The following is a 13487-nucleotide window of genomic DNA, read 5'->3' on the forward strand; positions in this document are numbered from 1 at the left end:
CTCATTCTTGGCATTCCTTCAAAAAATAAATTTTTGAAAAAGATGATTTCAATAAAAATGATCTTAGTTCATAAGAAGATAAAAGGAGAGATATGAGACCGATTTTACTGCATTTTTTTGTTGGCAATAAACTCACTTAATACATGTAAAGTCAGTAGTTTTATCTCAGCACTTGTCAATTAAAACAAAAAAGGCAGCTATTAGTTATAACATTTAGCTTTGATCAAGTGTTCCTCAGTATGAGATTTGATCCTAATTGTTTTTGAATTGTAATTACGTTGTGTATTGAGGGTGCTCTTTCAGCAATAGAAGAGATTGAAAATTAAGAGCCAATAAGTTATATTTGAAGAAGAGATGATGTCCAAATTGATTGCAATAATAATGTGGGATATAGGCCAAAACTATAACTTATAATTTACTCATATTAAAAAACAATTTAACTAATAACTAAAATTTCGTTGTATCAATTTGATCAATTTTGTAAAATATAAAGTTTTGAATTATTATTTAACAAAGTACATGAAAGCCAATTGATATTTTTCCCTTGCAAATATCATACAATATAGGAAGATGATAAGGGCAAACATTATTAAAAATACCACACAAACTGAAATAACATAGGGCATCAAAAGATTGATGTCACTTATTTTTGGCAACATTATTTAAGTAAAACCTTGGACAAAGCCTAATAATTTGCTTATGCTGCAATGTTCAACAAGAGTGCCATGTCTTTTTTCACATCTGTAACTTTGGACACATAACGATCACTATAATCTTCATTTTGCAATTTTATTTTAGGAAAACTTCCATCTTTAGAATTCTGGATTGCTTTCGAAAGATCTTCCCATTTATTCTCATAGCTTAAAATATCACCTTTAGGGAAAAATCCAGATTCAAAGCCTTTCCATTCCATTTTTTGTTGAATATATTTAGATCTCCCAGCCTCGGCAACCATTTGGATAACAACAATAAGAATTTGACGAAGCTCGTTCGTAGGATTCTCGCTATCAAATCTTTTAAATGCTTCGAGGGAATTGTCTAACGACTTAAATCCCAAATTGACATTCTCTCTATTTCCCAAATTATCATAATTTGTATTGAGATTAACATTAACTCTTCGAGTACTTTCTTTGAAAAGTAAAGCTTTCGCTTCGGAAGAAGCTTCTTTGAAGAAGTAACAACGCTTTTCCACATCTACTTGATATCCAATTACATAGGAGTTGAGAGCTGATATTGCAAATGTGATTTTGAAACTTTGGTTTTCAAGTCTCACATAGACGAATTGTTTGTCTCTGACTGCTTCTGATTTTTTACGCAATAAGGGTATGTCATAGCTCGTGGTTCCGCTAGACAATTCTCTTCGAAGAGATTGCATGAATGATTGGTATGATCCCACACTCACATCACTGAATTTAGTGTTGAAAACAACAGTGCTGTAGCTTGCTTGCATTTTTCAAAACCTATAACAAAAATGATTTCAAAAATCAACATCACTTTTTGCACAAAAATCCTATTTGGAATCTACTTGTTAAAAAATCAAGTCACTGAGGTAAACCCATCTCAACCACTTGAGGCTAGCTCAAGTGACCACCGGAAGGTGCGTGTGTGTTGGAGGTCTTGGGTTCGAAAATTATGCATGATTATAATATATAATTGCTTAAATCAAAAAAAGAAGTAAACCCATCTCAAGCTAATCTAAAGTCTTTGGCCAAAAAATTTAATTGAACTTTTTTATATGAAAAAAGCTATATGTTTTTATATTTAATTGTAAAAATTTAAAATATAGTATTTCAAAAAATAATTGGGTTTTATTATTAATAAAATATTAAATAAAGTAGTTTTTTTTTTTAAAAAAAAAGACCATTTTTAGAAAATAATAATATGTTTTAATAAATAATAATAAAAATTTTAAAAAATAGTATTTTTAAAATTCAAATTGGAGAATTTTTTATTAAAAGATTTAATGAAATTATGTCATTGACACTATAAAATCAAAAAATTATCAACGTACACAATCAATTAATTCATATTTCAACGGATTCAGCTCATCATAACACTATAAAATTATCAATACAATATCAACTTTTCAAATATATACAAAATATATTAACCTTAATGATATATCTGTTAAATTCAGCACAAAATAATATTAATAAAAACACAGCAGAAATAAGAATAATAATAATGATAAATATATTTGCAATGAAGGATGGAGGAAATATATAACTAACATAATACAAAATATAAGAGTAATTAATAATTATTGGTAAGTAAGATTGTAAAAAGAAGATTTGATTTGCTTACTTTGATAATTTGGTCGATGGAAGAACCTGTTTTTAGTATTTTATATATTTTGATAGAAATGGGAATATTTTTTCTAATTATATTGAAATGAAAACATTACATATATATAGGCCTAACCAAGATTTGAAAATCCCAAAAATACCCCTACAGAAAGTAGTTGGCCCATATTTTTATTATGCTCTTTATCTTTTACATCATATTGCTTTTATATCTCACACGTGGAGCTGTATTTTATTTATGGTATTTTAAAAAAATATATATAATTTAATTTGTATATATGATAAGATATATAGGGTTAGGATTGAGACGAATACGAAACGATTTTTTATAGATTGGTTAAGGTTAAGAAAGTTATTAGACACGAGTTAAAAAATAGATCGACACGTCTGATACGAAATATAAAAGCAGATCATATAAAATATGACACGAACACGACACGGTGACACGTTTTGTCACCTCTATAGATATATTAGAGTCATATCCATTGTGGGCAAGTGATCTTATCTAATCTGCACCTATACAGATAATGACCATGTTTACTCTGATTGGTAAGTAAAAAAAAAAAGTCACCATCTTGAGGGAGAATATTGTGGACGTTTATCTCACATTGAATAAATGGTAAAATATAGAGTCATATATAAGAACATGAACTACCTTCTCATTAGCAATTGGAATTGAGATGGAACCTCATAATTCTCAACAAAATTATGTTTGACACTTTAATTATATATAAAAAAATATTTATTAATTAAAATTATTTAATAATTATATTTAGTTGATGTATAATAATAAAAAAATAGCTCTCAAGTTATTCCAAAATTTATTAGTTAATTTTTAAAAGAAAATGTAATTTTTTTTTTTTGGAGAAACTTACAAAAATACTGGAATTCGGGTTAACTTTTACAAAAATACTGTCACACGAAAATCTTTTCAAAAATACTGTGTTTTTATAAAACACCAGTAAAACACAAAGCATAACAACTCAAAACAACAGTAGAACACCGGTAAAACACCAGTAGAACACCAGTAAAAACTTAACACAAAAAAACACAGTAAAAAAGTAAAAAATACCGCTTGACAGTATTTTTGTAAAAAAATAGCAAAAGTTAGTATAACATGTAAATTTCCCTTTTTTTAAGGGAAATATGTGTACACAGGCCTAACCTGTTTTGGGCCTCGCATGTGATAAATTTGAGGAAATTATATTGTATATCCACCTTACTTTATTTGTTTTGATTTTTACCTCCATTTTTATTTTCTTTAAGATATACCTACTTTTATAGATGATGTCTCTATTATACCCCTTAAGTTAATGTAAATTATATGCTAGACTTAAGTGTAAGGTGGAGGTATATTTGGTAACTCACTCAAAAAAGTAGATATATTTCAATGAAATATAATGTAAGAGTATTTTTGATTAATGGACACAAAAAAGGGTATTTTTTAACTTATCCCGATAAATATTTAAAAATTTACAAAAATACTAAAATTTCAGTTAACTTTTACAAAAATACTGTCACACAGAATTTTTTTAAAACAAAATACTGTATTTTTATAAAACAACAGTGGAACACAAAACAGAATAACTAAAAAATAACAGTAAAACAACTAAAAAGACAACCGTAGAACAACAGTAAAAATTTAACACAGTACATATCATAAAACTTACACAATATTTTTAAAAAAATATACAGTATTTTTGAAAAAAAAAATCTATTTTACAGTTAAAATGTACAAAAATAATTGAAAATTTCAAAATATAGTGTAAATAATTCATAAATATTTCTCTAATCCATGGAGAGATAAAGTTATATTTTTCTAATATTATTATTCATTAATATTGTTGACTTTATTTGTATTTTTTTGAAAAAAAAAAAATTGTTGGTTATCAACACCACGTGAGCTTATTCTTTTGGATCCAACCATGTGATGGCATGTGTCTTAGCTCTCAAATCTACTAATATTTTAAAATAATGTGTTTAACAAATTTTTTATTATTTAAAAATATAATATTTTATTTTATTTTTTTTATAATATTTTTAACATTTTTTTATTCTTAATGTTAAGTATTTTTAAAAATTATTAAAATAATATTATATTATTATTTAATATAAATCATTATTTTTTTATTTTATAATAAAATAATAATTAAAAAATAATATTATTGTATGACATTTTTTTTAAAATTATTTTTCATTTTAATAATAAATATTTATTAAAAAATACTAAAAATATATTAATATTATTAAGTATTCTTTAAAGCATTTTCATTGAAAGTAGTCTTACAAATATGAACGAATAATTAAAAAAGAAAAAGTAGTGTCTTCTTTCTCAATTATCTTTATTAAGTCTTTTTTTAATAAATAAATAAATAATTTATCCTTATAAACTATAAAGTCTTTGGAAGAGTACCTTTCAAAAGTGAAAGTCTTTTATTATTATTATTATTATGATTATTATTATTATTATTATTATTATTATTATTATTATTATTATTATTATTATTATTATTATTATTATTAAGAATTATTTCACAAATATACAAAAATAATAAAAAAAAATTACAAAAATACGGTTTCATAGAATTTTAAACATTTTTACGATTTTTCTAATTTTATTTACAGAAAATACAGTCTTTTTTATTATATACTTGTTAATTTATTGTTAATTTTTTATTATATGTATGTTATTTTCATGTTACTTTTATGTACTTTTCTTGTTGTTTTCGTATTGTTTTTATGAAAAATTGTAAAAATACAAAAAAAAAAAAATTATGTAAACGTAAAAATATAATTTTTTTTAGGGTTATTTGCGGCAAAACCTCCTAAAGTGGACAGGTTTTTGCAACTAACCCCCTAATCTAAAATTTTAGTGATAAAACTGTTAGAAATTATTTTACCAAGATCTTAGATCTACTCACAAGTATGTTTATTAACATCCTAAATAAGAACTTTCTAAAACGATAAATTAAACACATATAAAGTATTAGAAACCTTACATTGGGTGCAGCGGAATTAAATGACTCCTTCCGTTCAGATCTCTAACCCTTGAATCCTTTCTGTAGCAGAGTATTATCAAGATCTGAACCTGGATCTCTTTATCTGAATCCTTGATGCTGAATCTCCTTTGCTGATGATCTTTCTTCACGATCTTCCTCACTATGATTGAGGTATTGCTTGCTGTGTGTGGGCACTACTCTAATCACTAAGATAGGTTCGAAATATGAAGGAAGAAGAGAGAGAGGGAGTGGCGGCTAGAGAAGAGAGAGGAGGCTCAGGTTTTTCTGATTCAGAAAGTGTGAAGTGTAATTTTTCTAAAGCCTTCACTATCTATTTATAGCATTCCACTAGGGTTAGGTTTGAATTATTTGGCATTAAAATAATGAAAATATCAACTTAAAAAGCCTACAAAGGTGGCCGGCCATGGCTTAGTGGACTGGGCCTTGCTTTTTGCAATTTTGCAATTTTAACACCTTTTGTATCTGATTTTCTCAAAAATGCCAATTTCCTAATTCAACCATTTAAATGTCAATTCTAACTATTTAATAATTATAAATAATTATTAAATAATATTGTCATTTATCATATTTATTAATTGAACCATACAAAGTATCATAATTAACAAATATGCCCCTATTAACTCTTTCTTTACAATTTCGCCCTTACTTAGTGAAAATTTCACAAATAGACATAGTCTAATTTGTGAATTATAATTGATTAATCAAAACCAATTACATGAGTCTTACAAACAATATTATCTCAACTAGTGCGGGGACCATGGGTCTATATAACCGAGCTTCCAATAAGTAGATCAAGAATTTATCACTAAAATTCACTAACTTATTAATTCTTCGTTGAATCCACGCATAGAACTTAGAATTGCACTCTCAGTATATAGAATGCTCTATATGTTCCACCATATAGACACATCATTAGTTATCCATTGTTATAATCCTGATGTGATCAATGATCCTCTATATGAATGATCTACACTGTAAAGGGATTAGATTACCGTAACACCCTACTATGTATTTTATCCTTAAAACACTTGACCCCGTATAAATGATATTTCAGCTTATGTGAAATGAGATCTCCACCATTTATTTTCGTTTGGTCAAGCTCGAAGGAGATCATCCTTTGCTTACTATTCGCCAGATAAAAGCTATAGATTCCATGTTTATGCTAGCGCTCTCACTCAATTGCACTACCGTGTTCCCAAAATGTACGTATCACCCTGACCTAAAAGTAGGCTTAACTAACAAATCAAAGAACACGAATAGTCTTTCAAGATTGAGCCTAAACATAACAGGATTAAGATCATTTGATCTAGGATCAACTTGGCGATATTGACTTGAATAGATTTTACGGTAAGTTTAATTAAATCTAAGTCAAAGTTCAATATCGGTCCCTTCCGATGCATACTCCATGCATCCAACCTGAGCTTTACTTTAACCAATGTTCTGGAAAGAACATAGTATTTCTCCAAATACAAGTAAACTCTTGTTGTAGATTATCATATCAGTAAAACCCTGTGTCTGATAAATCTAGAAAACTTTATTCACATAGTCATGTTTACTTTTCAATGTGATGACAGCACAATAAACATGATCAAGTATGTGAAAAGGGTTTAAGATGAATTTATAAATCAAATAGACAAGCAATTGATAAAGTGAACCAAAACATACACAAATGAATGAAAAATACTTCTGTTTCTTTATTGATGTTGAATAAAATAGATTACATTGAAATGGAGTTTTATTTAGGGCATAAAACCTAACAAACTCCCACTTGCACTAATATAAAACTAATTAGTACATATCAATTAATCCTAAATTCTGACGGTGCTTTTCAAAGGCTGTCACGGCCAGGACTTTGGTAAATGGATCAACTAGGTTGTCCTCTGTGTCAACTTTCTCAACTAGTACATCCCCTCTTGCCACGTATTCTCTGATAAGGTGATACTTCCTTTCAATGTGTTTGCTTCCCTTGTGGCTTCGAGGTTCTTTACTGTTTGCTATTGCTCCATTGTTATCATAGACTAGTACCAGAGGCTTTTCCATTCCAGGGACAACATCTACGCTGGTGAAGAACTTTCTTAGCCAGACAAGTTCTTTAGCAGCTTCGGCTGCTGCTATGTATTCAGCTTCCATAGTTGAGTCCGATATCGCGGTTTGTTTAGCACTTCTCCAAACCACTGCTCCACCCCCAAGAGTAAACACCATCCCAGATGTAGATTTCCTGTCTTCAAGACTTGCCTGGAAATCTGAATCAGTGTAGCCTATGGGATTTAAAGCACCACCCTTGTAGACTAACACAAGATTCCTTGTACTCTTTAAGTATTTCAAAATATACTTAACTGCATTCCAATGTTCTTGTCCTGGATTAGACTGATACCTGCTCACGATTCCAACGCATAACGGATGTCGTGTCTAGTGCATAACATTGCATACATTAGACTTCCAACCAGAGGCATAGGGAATTTTCGCCATGTCCTCTATCTCTTGAGGATCAGTCGGTGACTGTTCCTTAGATAGACGAATACCATATCTAGAAGGCATGTTTGCCCCATTGGTGTTGTTCATGGAGAATCTCTCTAAGACTTTGTCTATGTAGGTTGTTTGAGAGAGAGCAAGAGATATGTTCTTCCGGTTTCTGATAATCTGAATACCAAGAACATAGGCTGCTTCACCCAAATCTTTCATATCGAATTGAGTGTTGAGCCATTCCTTGATGTGAGTCATTTTCTTGACATTGTTTCCAATGATCAAAATGTCATCAACATAAAGGACCAGGAATACTACTATTTGGTCTTCCTTGAGTTGGTAAACACAAGGTTCATCTTCATTCTGAAGAAAGCCGTAGGTCTTGATGATTTCATCAAACCTTTTGTTCCATGAGCGAGAAGCTTGCTTAAGTCCATAGATAGACCTGTTTAACTTGCAAACTTTCTTTTCCCCGCCTGTGAAGAACATAACCTTCCGGTTGCTCCATATAGATGGTTTCTTCAAGTACCTCATTAAGGAAGGCAGTCTTGACATCCATTTGCCAGATTTCATAATCGAAAGCAGCAGCTATGGAGAGAAGAATTCGGATGGATTTGAGCATGGCAACAGGACTAAGAGTTTCCTCATAGTCCACGCCTTCTCTTTGGGTATAACCCTTGGCTACAAGTCTAGCTTTAAAAGTTTCGACTTCGCCTCCAGCTCCTCTTTTCTTCTTGTAAACCCACTTGCATCCTATCGGATGATAGTCGTCAGGTGCGTCTACATATTCCCAGACTTTGTTCTTTTTCATGGAATCCATTTCTGAATCCATGCCGGCTGACCATTGTTTCCGTTGCGGACTAGCCATTGCCTGTTTATAGGTTAATGGATCGTCATCAATACCGTCACCTACGACCATATTGATTTCACCATCCAAGCCATAACAAGCAGGTTTTGTTGAAACCCTCCCACTACGACGAGGTACGGTTGTCTTCTGAACAGAAACTTTAGTAGTAGATTTCTCAGTTTGTTCAACTGAGGGAGTGGGATTGTCTTCTTCACGAGTGGAAGAGGACGGAACATTGGAAGGACTTATATCTGATAGCAATTCCTCTAGAACAACTTTACTTTTCGGTTTGTAGTCTTTAATATAGTCATATCCCTTGCGGGCAAGTGATCCTATTCAATCTGCACATATACAGATAATGACCATGTCCACTCTGATATAGTTCAAGATTGGTAAGCAAAAAAAGAAAGTCACCATCTTGAGGGAGAATATTGTGGACGTTTATCTCATATTGAATAAATGGTAAAGTATTGAGTCATATATAAGAGCATGGGCTACTTACTCATTAGCAATTGGTTTTGAGATAGAACCCCATAATTCTCAACAAAATTATATTTGACACTTTAATTATATAAAAAAAATATATTTATTAATTAAAATTATTTAATAATTATATTTAGTTAATGTATAATAAAAAAAAATAGTTCTCAAGTTATTCTAAAATTTATTAGTTAATTTTTAAAAGAAAATGTAATCTTTTTTTTTAAAAGGGAAATATGTGTACGCAGGCCTAACCTGTTTTGGGCCTCACATGGAAATTATATTGTATACCCACTTTACTTTATTTGTTTTGATTTTTACCTCTATTTTCATTTTCTTTAAGATATACCCACTTTTATAGATGATGTCCCTATTATACCCCTTAAGTTAATGTAAATTATATGCTAAACTTAAGTGGAAGGTGGAGGTATATTTGGTAACTCACTCAAAAAAGTAGATATATTTCAATGAAATATAATGTAAGGGTATTTTTGATTAATGGACATAAAAAGGGTATTTTTCAACTTATCCCGATAAATATTTAAAAATTTACAAAAATATTAAAATTTCGGTTAACTTTTACAAAAATATTGTCACACAAATTTTTTTTTTTAAAAAAATACTTTATTTTTATAAAACAACAGTGGAACACAAAACAGAATAACTAAAATTAACAGTGAAACAACTAAAAAACAACCGTAGAAAATAGTAAAAACTTAACACAGTACATATTATAAAACTTACATAGTATTTTTTTTAAAAAAATATACAGTATTTTTAAAAAAAAAAAATCTGTCATACAGTAAAAATGTAAAAAAATTAAAAATTTCAAAATGTAGTGTAAATAATCCATAAATATTTCTCTAACCCATGGAGAGATAAAGTTATATTTTTCTAATATTATTATTCATTAATATTGTTGACTTTATTTGTATTTTTTTGAAAAAAAAAAAAATTGTTTGTTATCAACACCACGTGAGCTTATTCTTTTGGATCCAACCATGTGATGGCATCTGTCTTAGCTATCAAATCTACTAATATTTTAAAATAATGTGTGTAATTTTTTATTATTTAAAAATATAATATTTTATTTTATTTTTTTATAATATTTTAACATTTTTTTATTCTTAATATTAAGTATTTTTAAAAATTATTAAAATAATATTATATTATTATTTAATATAAATAATTAAATTTTTTTTTATTTTATGATAAAATAATAATTAAAAAAAAATAGTATTATTGTATGATATCTTTTTTAATATTTTTTTATCCTAATAGTAAATATTTATTAAAAAATACTAAAAATATATTAATATCATCAAGTATTCTTTAAAGCATTTTCATTGAAAATACTCTTACAAATATGAACGAATAATTAAAAAAAAAGTAGTGTCTTCTTTCTCAATTATCTTTATTAAGTCTTTTTTTAATAAATAAATAAATAATTTATCCTTATAAACTATAAAGTCTTTGGAAGAGTACCTTTCAAAAGTGAAAGTCTTTTATTATTATTAGGAATTATTTCACAAATATACAAAAATTACAAAAATACGGTTTTATAGAGTTTTAAATATTTTTACGATTTTTTTTTATTTTATTTACAGAAAATACGGTCTTTTTTTGTTGTATACTTGTTAATTTGTTGTTAATTTTTTGTTATCTGTATGTTATTTTTTATTGTTGTTTTGATGTTATTTTCATGTTACTTTTATGTACTTTTCTTGTTGTTTTCGTATTGTTTTTATGGAAAATCGTAAAAATACAAAAAAAAAAAAAAAAAAAAATTATGTAAACATAAAAATATAATTTTTTTTTTTATAAAAAATAATGCCTTATATAATTATTCTTTATTAATTATTACTTTTTTTTGTGAAAGAAAAAGTAAAAGTCTTTAGTGGAGGTCACGTTCATTATTCTTGCATGCAATATTCATTTGGTCTAAAATTAATGTTCACATAAGAATTCTCCAACCCAAAATACATATTAACAACCAGAATATAATCAATTGAAAATATAAACAACTAGAACATAATCAATTCATAGTATTAATTAATATATTGTTAAGTCTCAATCAAATAGTTGTAAGAGCATAACAATAAAATGCTGAAAAAGATAATGTATTCTTATGTTTTAGCACATTTTTTAAAAGAAAATATTACTTTAGTGGTGTGAAAAGGATTTCACACACATTAAAATTTGTTTTAAATTTAGTACCATATAATATATGAAAATTACATATTTTATTAATTTTTATACAAATATATAATTTATTTTAGAAGAAGAAATAAAAAAAAGTTAAAATTACTGAAAAAAATAATATAAGAAAATTGATTATGTTATTAGTTACTATTCTGCTTACCCTAAACTATTTGTATTATATTTTTTTTACACTTTTTTTTTTTAAAAAAATCCACAAAATAAATTTTTGAAAAAAAAAAGGTTAAATTTTTTAAAGTTTGCTAAAAAAAATCATAAAAATTAAAATTCTCCATATAATATTGAGATAGTTACATAGATATCTAAAAAAAATAATAAAAAAAATTACAAAATTATAGTTGTAAGCAATTTTATATATTTTTCTACACTTGTGATGACTATATTGTTTTACAAAATAATAAAAAAAATCTTGTTTGTTTTTATAGATTGTAATCTTTTTATTTTGTTGTTGTTATTTTTTTGTTATTTTTATATTATTTTTATGTGATTTTTTTTTTATTATTTTTATTAGACAACATAAAATTGTAATTAAAAGTTAAAAAAAAACCGTAATTTAAAAAAAATATGTAAAAGGGTAAAATATATATATTTGATCGTAAAAATGTTAAAATTTTACCAAAAAAAAATATTTTATGTAAACTTTCAGTATAATATTTAACCAAAAAATAAATTATACTTTTTATTTATTATATTACCACTATTAATTAATCTAATTCATTAATTATTATAAAATTTATATTCTTTATTTACTATATTATTTTAATTTTGATAATAAAAAATAAAAGAAAATAAATTGAGTATGTTTACAATAAAGTATTAATGGCTATATAAATAGTTGTTATAGATAAATAATATTTACTATATTTTCTATTTTTTGGAATAATTATGCACTGCAACCTTATCCTTCTCCAATTTCACATGTGACATTATCATGATCACTATTATTTGCACGTGTGAAATTGGATATACTTGATGGAATTATCCCAATGAATGTGATTCAAAAGCTTCAAGAATCTAAAGGATAAACAAATAGAGAAGGAATCAAATGCTATGTAAAAAGTATAAAGTGCCCTTCACAATATTGCTATACAACCATATATATATGGGAATTTGGCAGTTAAACCGCTTACATTTTAAATTTTTAACACTTAATCATAAAAATTAATTTTTTTAGTGCAAAAGTATCTAAACTCTCATTCCATTTTGCTTTATAGTCTGTCGTCAAAAATTACAGTTAAGTGCCACAGTGAACTGTCCACGTGTACACGTAGCCCACGTAATATTAATTTTAAAAAATAATTATAAATATTTAAAAAAAATTAAAAAAATCAGAAAAAAAATAATTTTAAAAGTTTTTTTTAAGATATTGGCGACTAAACCACCCGAATTTTAAATTTTTTAACTTAAAAATTATTTTCTGTTTTTTAAAACCAAAAACAGTTTTTAAAAACTAATAAAGGTCGTTTGACAAAATTTTTTAAAAACAGTTTTTTAAAAATTGAGTTTAAAAAAACTAGAAAACAGAAAACATTAAAATATTGTTTTCAATTTTTAAAAACAATTTTTTTTGTCTAACATATTACATTTTATATTTTTGCTCACATACTCATATCTTAGACCCAGAACCATACCCGAACCCAAATCCGAATGGGTTCATTGTCATAGTATGGTGTTAAAATATTGATTTTTTAGTAAGAAAAAATCTAAAAATAATTTAAAAAAATTTGTAACAAACACCATTAAATTTTTAAAAATGACAAAAAACTGTTTTCTATTCTTACTTTTAAAACTACAACTTTAAAAATTGAAAACTTAAAACACAGTCAAACAAACTCTAAATTTTTTGTTATTTTTAAGTATTTCTTAGATAATACCTTTATTCAACACTCATTGGAGCTTTAGGTTAGAATCAAGTTGGGCTTGCGCCCAAAATAGATGAAACAATAAGTAATAATTCTGTAAACAACTACTTTTTATGTTATTTTCTCAAATCTTTAAAAGTAAATTATGTATATAATTTAAAAGTAATTACCACTAGATAAATTAACTATTTCATTTTCTCAAATATGTAACAATAATATTAAATATTGTGTGAAATTTATCACAACAATATTATATAATAACAATTAAGATAAGCGTGTCAAATATGAGAAC

General features: G+C 26.6%; 1 protein-coding gene across 1 annotated transcript; it reads right to left on the reverse strand.

The window, feature by feature from the left end:
- Window positions 1-476: 476 nt before the first annotated feature.
- LOC115695889 (ribosome-inactivating protein cucurmosin) lies at window positions 477-2480 on the reverse strand. Its single transcript, XM_061117600.1, has 2 exons — window positions 2305-2480; window positions 477-1460 (listed from the first exon to the last, which is right to left on the reverse strand). Exon 2 carries the CDS (start codon window positions 1448-1450, stop codon window positions 698-700), a length of 753 nt encoding a protein of 250 aa, XP_060973583.1. The 5' UTR covers window positions 1451-1460; window positions 2305-2480; the 3' UTR covers window positions 477-697.
- Between the last annotated feature and the right edge of the window lie 11007 nt (window positions 2481-13487).

Source organism: Cannabis sativa, chromosome 6 (assembly GCF_029168945.1).
Source record: "Cannabis sativa cultivar Pink pepper isolate KNU-18-1 chromosome 6, ASM2916894v1, whole genome shotgun sequence".
In the NCBI taxonomy this organism is placed as follows: domain Eukaryota; kingdom Viridiplantae; phylum Streptophyta; class Magnoliopsida; order Rosales; family Cannabaceae; genus Cannabis; species Cannabis sativa.

Bases quoted from the DNA above. Each gene is read 5' to 3' on its own strand.
- LOC115695889 (XM_061117600.1), bottom strand. From the start codon at position 1,450: ATGCAAGCAAGCTACAGCACTGTTGTTTTCAACACTAAATTCAGTGAT.